Here is a 17,520-nt window from a genome sequence, read left to right as displayed (position 1 = left end):
AGTAGCAAGAGCTGATAAAAAGAAAGTAAACTTGAATAAAATTAAAAGCCAGTTCATGACATTAATTTTAATTTTTTAAGTGTTGTTACCTGATATCATTTAAATAGCTGCATTAAGTTTCTTTGCAATATTATATCCTAAAATACAATGCATATTTTTTTATTCTATAGTATGTTAGTTGGAGTCATAAAACATATATTTATTTTTATTTGATTTCAGTTAACAAAGGTTTTCACTTGGGTATTTGCCTTTTTAGAGATTTTATTGGAAAAAGCATTTGAACACCCACAGGAAGTGGCACATTTCCCTTGTGCTCCATCATCAGACCACAGGTGTAAGAGGTTATTTGACAGCACCGTTTAGGGACACACTGCTTAGCTGACCTTGAATGTCTCCACTCACCCAGATGAAGTGAAAACTGAGAAAGAAGCAGCTCGATCGAACTTATTGCTTTTGCCCTTGACACGCAGAGGCTGGCCAGCTCGATTCCCTGTCCTCCCTCAGAGAAAAAAAACCTCCACTAAACTATCTGACATTTCACCAGGAACCTGACAACATCTTAGTAGCCAGCCTTTAAGGAGGCTTTCCAACATGCAGATAAGAGGCCTGCAGTATCTCAGGCTTTCTGCACACTCGCCTCCATTAATCATCAATTAAGCAACATCTTTCATTTTTTAACACACCACCTTGTCCAGTTACAACCCCACACCGGTGTCCCCTGCTTACGGTCATTTCCGTGGTTGTGTATTACTGTCATGAACCCGGTCAACAGACCTTGTCAGGCTGCCTTTAATTTGACTCCATCCTTACTGTCAGTCTCTCTGCCTTAACTGTGGATTGAATTTCTTAAGCACCAAATTTCGTCCTCGGCGGCTTTTGTGAATGTGCAGTGGTGTTTATTGGCCAACTTTAAGACACGCGTGGGTTTTTGTCAAACCTGTGGATGATTGTACTCAAGGTGCTCGTAAATGTTGTGGCGTATGAGCGAGAGCTGTTAGAAATACTTTCCTCCAAACACAAGCACTCTGTATTCACTCAGCAGACACTAATGGCCCTCTGATAGAGATCATCTTTATTCATGGATGTTGAGGCATTACTGAGGAAAACGTGGTTAAAAAGCACAAGCTGAGGGATATAAGGTTTGCCATCTTTAAAATTGCACCTTTTTCTCGCTCTCTTTTTCTCAGATGTATCAGGATTCCATGGACTGGCCCATGGTGCTCAGGGTGAACGTGGAGGTTTGAGTTCTGTGCTAAGGGACTTGGTAAAACCTGGAGATGAGAACCTGCGTGAGATGAACAAAAAGCTGCAAAACATGCTGGAGGAGCAACTGACAAAGAACATGCACCTACAGAAGGTAAGAGCGGGACGGCCAGCCATTTGGGATGAGGAAAAAAAACTTTTATCGTCAACGTCAATTTAGGTTGGCTATAAAACATATTATTAGGCCCACATAGAATCTGTGCCCACAGACCTTGCATATCAATATGAAAATCACAACAAAATTAGCTATGTTCTGCTACTGTTGCCCTTTTGTTCTTTTCTCCTCATCATTGCAACGCTCCCAAGCCAGCACTGTATTGAAATTTCTCTCTTTTATATTTTTAATTCTCTTTAATTCTCGATTAGGTCAGTCCAAAATACTTTAAATGCATTATTATTATTTTTTTATTTGTATTTTTTTTTAATAAATGTTCTTATTTTAACACAGAAGCATTTACACATTTGAGCTCATTTAATTTAATTCTGCAAAATTCTACTAATCCTACAAATCATTGCAAGAACTTATAAAAATACTGCAGATTTTAAGTGGGTCTTATTAGGAATCGCCAAGTTTTGCATTGGCATTGGTTAAAAAAGTGAAACATGCATTTGATGCTTCATGGGGAGTAAAGAGCTGATCCGTGTTGAGCAATGACTCATTCAGTTGAATTGATGTGAACTGACCATGAGTTTTCCACCTGCTAGAGAAGAAGGTGGCCGCAGTCCCTCTGACACTGTGATCGGCAGTGTGTGTGATCATGCGTTTGTGTGTGTGTGTAGGTGGCTTGCTCTCATATGGTCCCGAGACTCCACTGAGAGGTCTTATTCATCAGCAACCAGAGGGTGGGTGTGTTGGTAATGCTAAAATGTTTCTAGAAGCGGGAATAGAAAGTGCGCGTCAGGCAGCCTGCAGTGTGATGTGTTTGATGGGATTACGCCATCACACAGATTGACTAATGACAATTAACCTCTCACACCCCTCTTGATATTTCCAGAGCCGCACATCGTTAATGAGAGGTTTGTTCCTGTAGTGAAGCCATGTGTTGTTGTTTTTTAATAGGCTAAAATAATTTAAAATTAGCTAATATTATTTATTCCTGTGATGCAAAGTTGAATTTTCAGTAGGGCTGCAACTAACAATTTTTTTCAGAAGCACGTGACATAAAATGAGGCCAGCTATTGGCTATTCGCTACTTCTCCTGCTGTACTGGCTGAGTAAAACTGCCACACTTTGGTCACCGCAGATTTAAAATATCCACGAAATGAGCCACTTACGGCAAATAAAAGTTATTTACCAACTAATCGATGACTAAATTAGTTGATAACTTTTTAAATAATCGATTAAACCGATTAGTTGGTTCAGCTCAAATTTTCAGTATTATTAATCCACTCTTCAGTGTCACATGATCATTCTAGATCCTTCTAGAAATCATTCTAATATGCTGATTTGCTGCTTAAGATTTCTTTTTTTTTTTTAATTATTATCAATGTTAAACAACAGTAAAAACAATATTTTTGGAAACCTTAAAAAAAAAAATTATAAAATCATTTTAAAATGTTCCAAAGAACGTCATTTATTGGAAATCGAAATCTTTGTAATCTTTTGACATTGTAAATGGCTTTACTGTACTGCATCACAAAACATTTTTAAGGGGACATATCATGCCTCTTTTCACAAGATGTAATATAAATCTCTGGTGTCCCCAGAATGTGAAGTCTCCGCTCAAAATACCCCCAGATCATGTATTATAGCTTGTCAAATTTGACCCTATTTGGGTGTAAGCAAAAACACAAAGCTTTTGTATGCGTCCCTTTAAAAGCAAATGAGCTGCTGCTCACTCACCCGCCCAAACCCACCACCACACACAACCTAAAGGTGTCTGAACAAAAAATGTATCATGCATAATATGACCACTTTAAGCAACAATTCAAGACTTCCAATGCAAAAGACTCTAAAAACCACCACTGTCAAAAATAAGATGATTCTGACTGAATGCTCTCTGCATGTAGTATTTTCATCAGATACTTTCATTTCAAACCCACTAAATCTCAGCCTCAGCATTCAGAAGTACCAGTACTTAAGTAGGAACCTGTACATAGGAGCCTGACAAAAAATGCTAATTTTAAAGAAAAATGTCACATGGACTCATGCATCTGAATTCTTTAACTGTTTTTGTGCATATTAAAAGGATTTCTGAAGGATCATGTGACACTGAAGACTGGAGTAATGATGCTGAAAATTCAGCTTTGCCATAAAAGGAATAAATTATTTAAATACAAAGCTACATTTGGTAGCTTGAACACATTAATTCTGTATTTTCGATAAAAGCATCTGCTAAAATACATACATGTATGGTGTATATATAACAATATGCTTATTTTTAGCTGTAATTTCAACACAAAAATGTCTTAAAGATTACATAACCATTTAGTAATATCTATTTTTTTGTATAATCCTGTAATTTAAATACGCTAAAAATGAAAGGTACTTTTTATATAGAACTGGATGGATGCAAACCAGAAGTCTATTTATGTAAAAATGAATAATTCTGGCATCAGTATAAAAACAGAGGCTTCATGTTATATAAGTCTTGAGTTAAAAACAAAAGACTCTCAACAGTAATACATTATAAATTTGATTGGATGAGCCACGTTCAGAGACGTTATATTGCGTACCTGTCACTTCACATCCATTACATTCTTTATTAATGCACCAATATGTGGTGGTTGTACTTTGTTTTGTGAATGTGAATAAAATCCTTACTGAGGGGGCGTTTGAGCCGTTGTGAGGCGGCCTGGAGACAGTCTGGATCTTGGTGGAGTTCTTCTTGTGTGTGTGTTGGTGCCCTGGGGGAGTTGTAGGTTACAAAAACACCCTGCCGTAACCTTGACAGAGACAAACGATGCAAACTAAGACCAAGATGCAGTGATGATCCCTCTGCAAAGCTTGTCCATAACTAAAACAGGAAGGTTTGCGTTGCAGGAAACTTTCACAACCGATTTGCAAACATCTTGAGAAACATATGAAGGGTCAAGTCTAGTCAAGGTTAGTGTTATAGTAATGTTTGCAGTGTGACACTTAGCTATAGTTCCAACTTTAAAATAGGTGAGCCACTTTTGAAGCTGTAACATACACATACCTGTCAACACTTAGACTCAACTAGTTTGGAAGATGGTGTTTAATACAGCAACACTGTGGGAAACGATCCTGCAGGCTACTGCAATAGTGAGCACCGATGATGCGTCACAGCCGATTAAGCGTTCAGTTTTCCTGCAGACAGGTTGAGAAAATTCTGGAACTGCTTAAAAGCTGATGAGCTTAATCTACAGCAGTTCATGGTCACAAACGTTCTGTTTTTCTCTCTCTCTGTATGTCCGTCTCTGTCTCTCTTGGTGCACATCATAGCTTCAAAACCCCTGTAAAGTGTATTTCAAGTTTATATGACACCGATGCCACTTTAGAAATCCAATATATATCCCCTGATAGTTATAAAAGGCTGAACCGCCTTGTCTGTCACATTTTACTTCAAATGAAACTGAGGGAAAAAAAAGAGTTAACAAATTATATTTAAATAAAGAAAAATTATTTTGCAATGTAATATTTTCATGACCATTTTTTTAAAACCCAAATCTGCCCTTTATTTATTTATATATATTTATACCATGGTCTGTTTTAATACTCGATTCTGATTGGCTGGAAGGTGTGCAGTATAACCGTTTAATGCACAGGTAGTTCTAGTCAGTTTGATTATAATCCGCCACTATACACTGGTAACCATAGTAACACAGTTACGCTTGCAAACAGAGTGACAGTGGCAGCTGGCAGTATCAGCCACAGATATGTCTATACGTATAACGTTACATATCAATGGCAACATTAAGTGACATGAGACATGACGTGACACACAGAAGCCAATGGCACATATGTGGCACATATGAACATGTCGCCGTGTGTCGTGCGTTTTTTACAGTCTATGATGGTCGTGACACCTACACTGACAGACTCGAGCACCTATATTATTATTTAATTTAATGCATTAAATGTAATGTGTCTTTATAGGTTGGCGCGGTGGTTATTTCACTCTAGGCTACATAATGATGATTCGTTCAAATAAAGATTGCCTTGTCACTGCAGTGTTGCCTATCATTCATAAATAATTTTAATAAATCCACTTCGCGTCGGGCGGTTCTTCGCCTCTACGCCGTGCATTAAAATCCTTTAATGCATGGCTAGCCGTGGATTATCCCTTACATATATAATTGGTGGGCATTGCCTCCACCAAACCTTAGAACACTGCGCACCAAAACAGCAGTATGCGCACAAGCGTGAAGCGCTGGTGTTTCTTATTGCTGTGTATCTTTTACTGTCTATGTCAGTGTCATCGCGCGGCTCGCATGGCAGTAAATAAATGGTGAAATGATCATGCAGTCAATACATTAATACAAACAAGCAGGGCTAACATAACCCATTAAAAACTCCTGCTCTATTAAAAATAAGTTATATTTTTAAATACCCAAAACAGCGGCATTACAAAAGTTGGAAATCTAATCTAGAAGATTTAAACTAGCTCTGCTCTTACGTCCATGATGCACTGCGGAGTTGCCAGCTGCCTTTCCTGCTCTTAACTCCGAACACGTTCTCTTCACGTCCATATAACTTACGCATTGTCAGCTAGGATTTGTGGGTTACGTGCCAGCATCATAAGATCAGAGAGCGTGCCAGAATACAATTCTCTTTCCCATTTGAAAAAACTATTACACACAGACAGAATTATGCCAAAATGTCCGAATGGCAAATACTTTTCTCGAGTATTAGCATATCAAATAACCTCTCAAACGAACTTAAAGAGTTGTGAGGGAAAAAGGGCTCGTGAGACAGCGCGTCAGTTCTGCAGCTGCAGATCTTAAAGCGACAGCAGCCATGTTGTCTGTCATTAATGTTAATCACTGCTCTTGACTAAATAAACTTTTGTAGCTGTAATAAGGATTAATTTATATTTAATTCATAATTTATGCAGTGCAGACTGTTTGATAACTTTTTTCAATTTCTGTAGCCTATTTCCTACCTGTGAGACAGGAAGGACACAGGTAAATATAACATGGGTTTATGAGAGGATTCTTTTAAGTTGAAGTTTAAAACCTAGTAAATGTTTAAAAAAAGCTTTCAGTTACACTGTAATGTTGAATGGCTATAATCAAAATTTAAAATTGGTTGGTGGAAAAATATTACATAGAGACGTATATGTTTCATTAAAACCAGCTTCATTCATATTCATAAAAATATGCTATTGAACAAATATTTCAAATAAACTGTCTTTGTTTTTTCTACATTAATTTGGTTATTTACTGTAAAATGATTGCATATTATTAGCGAAAAAAGCTAGCAAATGATCCAGTGTGTATCCGTATTTGCACTCGTAAAATGATTATATTTCCAACGCGTTTTCGCTTCGGTGAGTAATGTAGCCAATCACAGACATGGTTGTAGATTTCTACAATGCAGTTGGCCAATCACAGGTGGGAATCCACTCACCGCTCGAGCGTTTGTCCAGGCGCTGAGTTCAGTTAACACGCGCGTCTGTAAGTGCAGACTGTGAAAATAAGAGATTCATTGTATACCAGCTTCACTGCGGAAATCTGTGAGATTGCGTTTATTGAATCAGTGACAGCTTTATTGATTATAAAGGAAGCACTCTTTGCTTGCTGTCATGGGCAAAATATTTTTTATTAATAGGTCTATAATATATTCAGAATTTGAATAAAACTTTTGTTTTGCATTCAGGACAAGTGGCCACATGCGGGATTCACTCGAAAAATGTATTGACTGACAGTTCATGTCGAAATCAGGCTCATAAAAATGTCTGGGAAACACGATTCCTGTCTGCATGTCATGATCCATTGATCACTTAATCTGTGGTAAATTGTAAGGACCACTATATCGAGCCCAAACTTTAGTTTAAACTGATAATCGTTTTCTCAATTTGCGTTTTCCTCTATTAACTCAAGTCACACAGTAGTTCTTCTGGCACTCACCCTGGCGTAATATATGCCGTCAATGGAGAAAGCCATAACAACAGACCAAAATGGCCGCTGTCTTAGGTTGTGGACTTTCGACGTCTCTCTCTAATCCGGCGAGCAACTACCTCATGAATATTTACTGGCAGTTGGGGCCGTCAGCCCAGAAACAAACAGCCCACTTAATATTTGATGTCTTTTTTTTGCTTTAGAGTGAGCACATGGTGCATGCAACGCTGCCTCTGCTGTTTGTGTGTGTGTGTGTGTGTGTGTGTGTGTGTGTGTGTGTGTGTGTGTGTGTGTGTGTGTGTGTGTGTGTGTGTGTGTGTGTGTGTGTGTGTGTGTGTGTGTGTGTGTGTGTGTGTGTGTGTGTGTGTGTGTGTGTGTGTGTGTGTGTGTGTGTGTTTGTGTGTGTTTGTGAGTGAAAGAATGATCGTATAATACCATGTGAGATTGCAGCTGAACTTAGGCCTGACTGCCAAATGGGTCCTTCATAGCTTTTTTTCTTTTTAAAATCCACATTTTCAGAGCGATATTCTGGGTTGGGTTCAGACTAATGTGTAAAGCCTAGCAGGAGGAAACATTAACAGTATGCAACTACCGCACATTTTTAATACTATAACTGTGAAGTTCATCACAATCCCATTTAAACTCTGTTTGTCTTGCAGGATCTGGAAGTTTTGTCTCAGGAGATTGTGCGTATGAGTAAAGATGGCACCCCTGCGGAAAACTCCTAATCCACGGGATAAAGCTGGACATCATCCATCCGATGATTCAGTACCCTTCTCGTTCTCTCATCTCTTCACGGCTACCAGGAGGAAACTACATCCATCTCTCCAACAGTCTCAGATGTACCAGGAGTTTGAAACCGATCAAGTTCATCTGTGATTTACATACTACTGAATGTAACGTAACACTTTATATGTTGTTTGTCAGTGACTGAAAAGAACTGGTGGATAAGGGGCCGTCAAGCAAACCCTGGCTGCTTGGCATCCGTGGACTGTTTGTTCGGGACAGTGGCATGGCCTCGGTGGTCCAAGATGGACCGCTCTACCAACCACTAATTCCCCCGTTCAGGAAAGCGTGTGTCCAGTGTTGGCGTCCTCAAACTGTTATCACTGTTGTTTTGCCTGTTTTGTATATTTGATTCGCTAAAGACACTTATTTTGTGCGTGAATGTGTGTAAATGCGGGGTAGAACGGATCTTTTCATCAGAATTCTATTTATTTGTGCCAGAAAATCCAAATATCATCATGTCTACATCTTATGGTATGCTGCTCCTGTCTGAAAGGTTCACTATATCACAAAATTTCTAGCGAGAATGAGATTGTGAGAGTGCACTTAATTGCTGCGATAATTATCTGAGCATTATTGTGTGGCTCTCAAAATGTTCCTGTGAAGGAAAGCGGCTCCCTGGACTCCACTCGTTAAGCAGCAATCTCTTCCCAGCTTAACGACTCAATTTGACACCTCTCTGTCTCAGAACTGACGGCGCTGTTGGGGACCGGACCGACTTCTCAGTGCGCACTTGACTTCTGCTCGACTCCCATGAGAAGCTAGCCGTCTGTTTTAATGTCTCACACCAGTTTCGCCCGCGTGCGTGTCGACGCCCCTTTTGTGTCTGCGACATGATTTCACTTTTATGCGTTCCGCTTTTCGTGAACATTTTAGATTCTGACGCACACGGGAATGTTTTATTTGGAGAGTGTCAAGTTCGTTTAATTGTCAGGTCGTATGACCGATGTTTATTTGGCTGTCAGCTCAGGCTCACTTCATATTTTTACCGTGTAACTGCTTGCACTGATGTCAAGCACTATTGTGTCTTGATTTTTTCCAAATGTAACCAGCGTACTACAGCTCTTACTAGAATATGCCATATTTAATGTAACAAAAAATGAACTCATCAAGTTGATGAAATGTCAGCCTGGTTTTCATTTATGTCAATTTAAATATGGCATCTACCCCACCCAAGGTCCATTGATCATTTTAGGTGCAATGAATATTGACCAAATAACTATGAGATGATTATGTGTGTAGTTCATTTCTATTGCACAAAAGAACATAGTAAATTGAACATTTTAGTCACATGAGATTATGGTTTCTGCATCCACCTTATTTATCAACGGTTCCATATTCATTTAGACATGTACGTGTATATTCACCGTGGCAAAATTGTGTTATATGATTTGTGAGATGCGAACGATTGCTATTCTGTTTCAAGCCTTTGCATTGCTTTAAGCTTTATTACGACAACGGTTCGTTTCCATTTTCTTGGCATATGAGCGTGTCATTTGTGCATGGTGTTAAATCTGCTTGTTAAATCTCTGACTTCTAAAGGTAATCCTGACGAAAAGCTTTTCCATATTGCATCCATTTATACCTTGCAGAAGTAGAAAAACAATATTCGTCATTTCTGCCATTGAGGAAACTGAAATAGCAAAATTCACTTGGACTATAGTGTGCGAAAGAATGAAGGATATTTGCCTTTGAAGCTCAGAGTTGTTTCAGTTTTTGCCTTTTAAAACTTCTAATCTAATATCTGCCAAACAAGCTCTTATTTAATTAAGATCATCGATTAATCATCACTAATTACATGAAAGCAGATTCTATTATTAATCTCCAAACCCCCTGTTTCTCTATACCTAATATTTATTTATGTGCATTTCATTGTCATGTTCAGACTTCCATAACTTGCAGTGATAATAAAGAATGGCTGGTAAAAAAAAACATTGTCTGACTGTCAAACTTGATATGCTTTTATTTTATTCATTTGACACATGCTTTTAATTTTTCTTTCTCTTTTTTTATCAGCACTGGTGTTCCCTGGGAATCAAAGCAATGACCTTGGCATTGCTAGTATCATGCTGCTAGACTAGAGGAACCACAAATCATACATCGCAAAGGTTTTTCTCTCTCTTGTTTGTTTAATTTTTTTATTTAAGTGAAGTGCATTACATTTGGTTGATAGTTAAAGGGATAGTTCACAGAAAAAATTAAATGGTCATTTACTCGCTGTCATTTTCTTCCAAACCTGTATGACTGACTTTCTTCTGAAAGAATGTGAATACATTGAAGAATTCATGCATTAGCCATCATCAGGGGCCAAAACAACTTTGGACCCATTGACTTTCCTTAAAGGGGGGGTGAAACACTCAGTTTCAGTCAATCTCATGTCAATCTTGAGTACCTATAGAGTAGTATTGCATCCTTCATATCTCCGAAAAGTCTTTAGTTTTATCATATTTATAAAAGAAATATGGGCTGTACCGAGTCTTTCCGGAAAAAAACGAGCGCCTGGAGGCGTATCGTGTGGGCGGAGCTAAAGAATGACAAGCGCGCAAAGCGGTGACGTCCTCAAGCGTGGAGAAACCCATCTATCTCAGCTAACACAGATAATGATCCAGAATCAAATCTGAGGCTGAAATAAATTGAACAGGAGAAACGGCAACATCAGGATGTCCGTCTCTGTGGTATGTACTGTATTTAGGGGCCTTTGTGTGCAGTTTATGAGGACATGATTCGGTTTATGGACTATTGTATGTGACTAGACCTTAGAGGTAGCAAGCAAAACGGTTTTGCACGTCAGAGTCAGAATAGTGTAACGTTATACAGAACAACAATGGAGTAACCGTTAGCGCATTTGAATGAGGAAGCACACGATCGTATCGTTTACTGATGTTTACTCATGCGACGGTAGCCAATAGCAGAGACATTTGAAGTTGATTTACTCACCGGCATCTTCCAAAGCAGGACCGCTCTGTCAAAAACACACTTCTTTGGTATCATTTGGTGAAGTCCTGTGACAGCAGTGACCGTGGAAATCCACTTTGCGACGCGACTGAAGCGATGCCTTGAAGCTTCCCGTCATTTCTGCGTTCAAATCGGTTCAAATGCAGCGCAGCGCTGCCTTCCCGGAATGCTGTGCTGAAGCGTTGAAGTCGCTCGACGTCACCCATAGGAATAAAGTGGAGCGCGGCGCGACATAACTGTTCACAGACGACTGGATCTGCACCTGAGAGACTGTTTACAGCGTGCTCTAGTCACGCGCACGCGCACGGGCACCCTTCCGGGAGAAGAGCCCGTACAGCCCATACAAGGACCTTCCGCTCTATTTAACGTCAAGTAGACCCATACTCGAAAAAAACTCGCCGAAACTTGTGAGAAACCGGAAGGAGTATTTTTAACACAGAAATACTCCATCAAACGTCCAACATTAGTTTTTGGAAACTTTGTCTATGTTTAGGATGGGAATCCAAGTCTTTAAAGGTGTAAAAAGCTCAGTATGCATGAAACAGCATTTCACCCCCCCTTTAAATGGACAATGAAAATAAGAGGTTTTGAATAATAAAGGTCGCTTCCTCCCCAGGTCAGGGGACTAAACACACAAGCACACCCCCATTTTACTCTGTGTGTTTGTCTAATACACTCATTAATCTCCTCTGAGCACAAGCGGTGTTTACCGCACTATCAGTGATGCCTGTAAGAACCGTGCAAACAAATGACACGAATTATTGAGCAGTGTTTAATTGGAGCCGTTCAAACACTGCTGTCATCTCCGTCTTTGTTACTGTTCAGTGAGTGTGATCTCTAATCAACACTATATGCTGAAGGGCTCCACCGCTCTGCATTTGGTTTCATCCTTATAATGAACAACGGTCCGCGTTAAATAGACCTTTTTGAGACTGCTTGAAAGGTTTTAAAATTGGGTTTCAGTTTATTATATTCTCACATTTATAGAGGTGGGGGTCAGACCATTGCCGCACCTGCCAATGACGAGCGAATTGAGAGAATTTACTGGCCATAAATATTTATTACCAGCCATGAAACTATTTTATGGAAGCTTGTTTTTTCACTGTATCTCTCAGAATATGTGAGTTTAATCTCAAAAGAACCTTTGTTTGTAAATGAGCTTCCATTTGTATTTTGCAATATTTCTTACTAAAATATGTTTGTTCCTATGAAAGTCTGAAGTTTTCCTGTATATGTTTTAAAAAGTATATATTTTAAATACAATGTTTTTGGTCAGATCATTACGGTGCAAAAAACAATAAGAATCTCAATGACACGTTTGAATAGATCAGTTCAGACTAATAATAACAAACAATTAAACTAGAGACCATGGTAAAAACTGGCCTAAAACATATATGACATTTTTTTATCTATCATTTTGTATGTGGCTCAAAATAAAAGATGCTCTACAGTCGTTTGCACAGGAGCTTTAGTGAATCTGTGAATCTGGTTCATTTAAATAAACGTTGTCCATTAAAATCCTTGAATGCACATCTAGCCTTGGATTATCTCTTATGAAATCAATGTAAATACAGACAAAATACAAGTCATCTTGAACTCAATTATGAAGTGCTTTTCTTTATATAATGTCACAAAAAGCGATGAAAATCTTCCAGGTCACTGAAACCCACTTACGTTTGACACTCGCAGGTGCTAAACTGGGCTTTAGTGGACTGACTGATATCTAATCAATACCTAATAAAGAAGGGAATTGTTCAGGACAGAAAAACAGTAGGATTGAATCAACAGGATTGACTCTTTTTAACATGCACTTCGTGGTTGCTCATTAGTTGTACAAGTTCTTGATTTAATGTAGCTGAGGGGCTCTTCAGCATCTTATGTTAAATGATTAAAGCATCGATTCGTCATCAACACACCTACACCTCAGGATGTAACACTACGTCACGGTTAAAGCTCTCCTGTGAGGTCCAGCTGCTATTTCAACATTGTGACTGTTTTATCACTGTACAGGTAACTAGGGATGTTCTGCATTGACTGGTGCTCCTTTCACATAATTGTGTTTGCCTCTGGTTATTATTTGGGACTGTGTAGGGTTGTCTGGCCGTAAATTCAAGCCTTAGAAATATCGAAATCACTGTTGTAACTCTGCTGTCTGCTTATGTGTCTTTTGCTGCAGTATTGACATCAGAGTTGTAGAAATTGAAAGCAGCTGATGGATAGGGTAGGAGAATTACTCCTATGGGTGTTGGAGAAAACAGAACATCCATTCTGAAATGCACAATGCTCCCATGATGCCTTTGGTAAGTGGTTTTCCAACAGTCACCAAAACACATATTATTTGCTACTTCAAGTCAACATTTACTTTGATTTACAATTGTCTATGTTAAATTTTCTAAAAAGGGCTCTTGATCTTACAAATAATATTCAAAAGAATGTCATCAAAATATGACTTCTGAAAGGACTTTCCTTTTTGGCTGGCATTACTTAGGCTAGTTAATCCAAATCAGTCACAAATAGTTTTGTCATTGTTTTAGGCTATTTCTGTTGGCAACGTCACCTTTCCTATGCTATAACTGGAAGTTAACAATAATGTGATAAAAGTTAATACCAAATAATGGTGGACTGTCTTATTTAAAAGTGTGTTATACTGAGAAATGCATTACATTACATTTAAATCATTTAGCAGACCTACTAATGAGGAAAGCAATAGAACAAGCATTCAAACCAACTCTATGCAAGTTGTCCCAGTTAGTTCTTGCACGGTACACGTAGCAATGTTTTTATTTATTTATTTATTTATTTATTTTTAATAGAATAGTAAGTAGTCCAGTTAGTATTAAATCAGCACTAGGTAACTTTTGTTGGGAAAAAAACTACAGTTGGGGAAAAAATATTATCCTCTACTACTGTCGTAAACTCTGTTATCCTATATCAGGGGATGCGCGCGTGCATTTGTTGACATGACAACCATGATAGCCCTGAACTAGTGATGAGCGGGTCGTCTCATAACCCGCAGATCCCGTGTGTCTATTTAATATTCGCGGGTGCGGGCAGGTTGTAAAAATATTTACAGTGGTGCGTGCAAAATAATTTCATAAAAGCGGGACCTGCGGGTTGGAAAAAAAGCAGACCCGCGCATCACTAACAGTTACCCTGAACACGTTCACATGCAGGAGTTCTGCTTGCTTCGCGTGTGAAATGTCTTCATTCCAGGTACAGTGGCATGTTTCAGCATGTCATAAGAATATCATTTCATGGGTTTTATTTCTTTCAAACGCTAAATGATCGCGATGCTCACGTTTACAAGCCAGCGTCATTATAGTAGTCTATTGGTAACCGTTTTACAGAATCTATTATACTTCAATTCAATGTTTGAGTGGTAGGTAATAACCAGCCAAGTCAGCATCGGTCGGGCACGGCTCCTTCAGCTCACGCCAACAAGCAAAGAGATACCCCTCGCTGCAGACTGTAGCGCGCTGACGTCACGAATATACGTCACGAATATTACGTATCGCATATCTTTAAAACGCATGCGCCATAACGTGGTGACAGCGCATGTGTGTACTATTTGCGTTATGCGGTGATGTCACATGTTTTGATTTCTTGTTTGACATCCCACGTCTTTAAAATACATGAGAAAACTTGACATAATAGGTTAATAAAATGTTAAAAACGCTAAAGTAATAATAAAAAACAGCAAAACGGAGTACACATATCCTTGGTTTTGACCATGCCATCTGAGGTAAAACAATATAATTATAAGGAATTACAGAGTATATTCTGTAATGGCTGTGTATTTTATTTAAACTAAGTGTAGTTTAGATTACAACTCTATTGTCCACGCAGGTGGAAATTCATCTTTAGCCTCACAAAAATTATTAATTTGAATTCCCAATTCAATACAGCAAACACACAAAGAAACTTGCAAGAATTACATGCCCCATGCATTACAAACGTATAAACTAATTACGCTAAGACCATAAATAAAATAATATCACTAAATAAATAAATAACCACCCTTAGTAACATAATGTACATAGATCATTAATTGTATAAAATAATGGCAGATGGTATAAATGTATTATTTTCACATTATGTTGTAGCCTACATTGTTCTTCTTTATATTTGAGTATTATATATTTTTGGACAGTTTCTGTTGCTTTGACAATACGGCATGTAAGACATTTATGCCAATAAAGTAGTTTGATGTTAAACTGACTACATACAGTACATTTTCAGTGTCTATATCCCATATTATAACTCATAAGAGTGACAACTTTCTTTTATTTCAAAACAAAGCAGACATCGCTTTTATCATTATAGTTACAGAATTATGTACACATACAGATTATCATACACACACATACAAAGTACAAACATTATCATTTTTTATATCGCATACACACAAAACAATCCATTCAAATCTACTCAGCCTGAAATTTCCCTCCATCATTAAAAAAAACATTCAACCCGAGCAATAGCCCTCATCCTCCTTATCTGGATGAAATCACCGCAGGACTCGCCATCCGCCATCAGGAGCAGACCCGGGTGGGCAGTCCTTGGATAGTGCAGAGCAAGCACAGTGTCAATGAGCAGGGCACCCCAAACTCTTGTTTGTGTTCTGTGGAAAATGCACACCAGTTCTAGACACCTAATTTAGATAAAATATAGAACAAACAATGTTGAATAATTTTGAAGAAAGGCATTAACATGGTACAGGGTCATACCAGGACAATATTTTAAAATGTATTATTGGAAGAAGTTAGACAAAGATATGCTTGAGTGTTATTAGCTTTGTCTGTAAAGTACCTAAGAGATTTACTTTATTAAGAATAAAAACAAGATAAAAAAAATTCTCAAGACAAACTTTAGATTGAAAAAGCCTAGCCTGAAAGTTTGAAATAGTTTCAATAGCTATGAAGTTTGAAGATTCATTAGTTCAAAGTAGTTTACAAACTGAGAGTTTACAGTCTATCAGAAACAAAAACATGATAAATAGATAGACACAGACAGACATAACAGACAAACAATAATATATATATATATATATATATATATATATATATATATATATATATATATATATATATATATATATATATATATATATAATTTTTTTTTTTTTTTTGCAAGACAAACATTACAGACAGACACATTACAGACTGGCATGACATGCAGGCAGACAGACACATTACAGACTGGCATGACATGCAGACAGACAGACACATTACAGACTGGCAAGACATGCAGACAGACAGACAGACACATTAGAGACTGGCATGACATGCAGACAGACATACATTACAGACAGACATATTACAGACTGGCATGACATACAGACAGACATGCAGACAAACAGACAGACACATTACAGATTGGCATGACATGCAGGCAGACAGACAGATATTTGATTTGTTTTCAACATAAATTCCCATAATTTTATTAATTCTTTTGAGACTCCAATTTACATTTGCATTCCATGTAAATGCATCTCTGTTTAAAGATGTTTAAATATCTATTTGGAAAAACAAGACAAAAATTAGGATTTATTTATTTATTTTATTTTTGCAATGCATGCAACAATCAATGACATGACTTCCTTAATTTAAGTCTTTCTGCTCTATTTTAAGACATCTTCAAAGCATTAATTTGTTTAGAGGCACACATGTTAAACATTAATAAATTAAACATTTATGACGCTCTATATGGCATCCCTAACAATCAAAAGCTGTTAACACAAACACACACGGGTTAAAAACAACATAAATACACTGCTTATTGACTTACTGCCATGGAATCCATACCTTTCGAGCGAACGCTAACATCATCCTCAGGTGATTGAAGTTGAAAATGAATGTACGCGCATGCGCGAATACACAAAAGTGACATCATCGGCGCGCATGCGTATTAAAAACCGACGAAACGTCATTTTGCGCATGCGCGCTAACACATTCGTGACGCAATATTCGTGACGTCACCGCGCTACAGTCTGCAGCGAGGAGTATTTGCAAGCAAACGCTGGCCCAATGTTGATCCTCGTCCTGCCTTTAATACTATCACTTTCTCGTTTCCTCTTCTTGCTTTCCTCCAACAAAACCTTTGCTCTCTTATTTTTCTGTGCTGCTTCCAACATGACTGTACCATCCGACAAACAAACGATAGTTGGGCTCGCACGTCCGAATTTAAAGCCCCACTTGGCTACTTTTGCTCTCGGGGTCCCCCTACAGTTTGGAAAAAATAATGTCCTCAACTACTGTCGCAAGCTCAGTCATCCTACAACAGGGGATGCCATCGCGCGTGCATTTGTTGACATGACAACCCTGATAGCCCTGAACTAGTGATGCGCGGGTCATCTCATAACCCGCGGACCCCGTATGTCTATTTAATGGTCGCGGGTGCGCGGCGGGTTGTAAAATATACAGTGATGCGGTGCGGGCCAAATAACTTCATAAAAGCGTCCCGCGGTCGGTGCAGCACTAACAGTTCCCCTGA

General features: G+C 38.4%; 1 protein-coding gene across 2 annotated transcripts in view; it reads left to right on the top strand.

Moving 5' to 3' along the window:
• The window catches only part of gripap1 (GRIP1 associated protein 1), a 55,900-nt gene extending 46,530 nt beyond the window's left edge, over positions 1–9,370 (top strand). For both annotated transcript variants that reach the window (XM_067414324.1, XM_067414323.1), the window contains 2 exons: positions 1,188–1,357; positions 7,947–9,370. In XM_067414324.1, the coding sequence (XP_067270425.1) occupies positions 1,188–1,357; positions 7,947–8,015 (239 nt within the window). In that variant the 3' untranslated portion in view covers positions 8,016–9,370. The remainder of the gene's footprint in view (positions 1–1,187; positions 1,358–7,946) is intronic.
• The last annotated feature ends 8,150 nt before the right edge of the window (positions 9,371–17,520 follow it).

This window comes from Pseudorasbora parva, chromosome 13, assembly GCF_024679245.1.
Source record: "Pseudorasbora parva isolate DD20220531a chromosome 13, ASM2467924v1, whole genome shotgun sequence".
NCBI lineage: Eukaryota > Metazoa > Chordata > Actinopteri > Cypriniformes > Gobionidae > Pseudorasbora > Pseudorasbora parva.
Note: the sequence above shows the minus strand (reverse complement) of the source record. Positions and strands in the feature narration are given on the sequence as shown.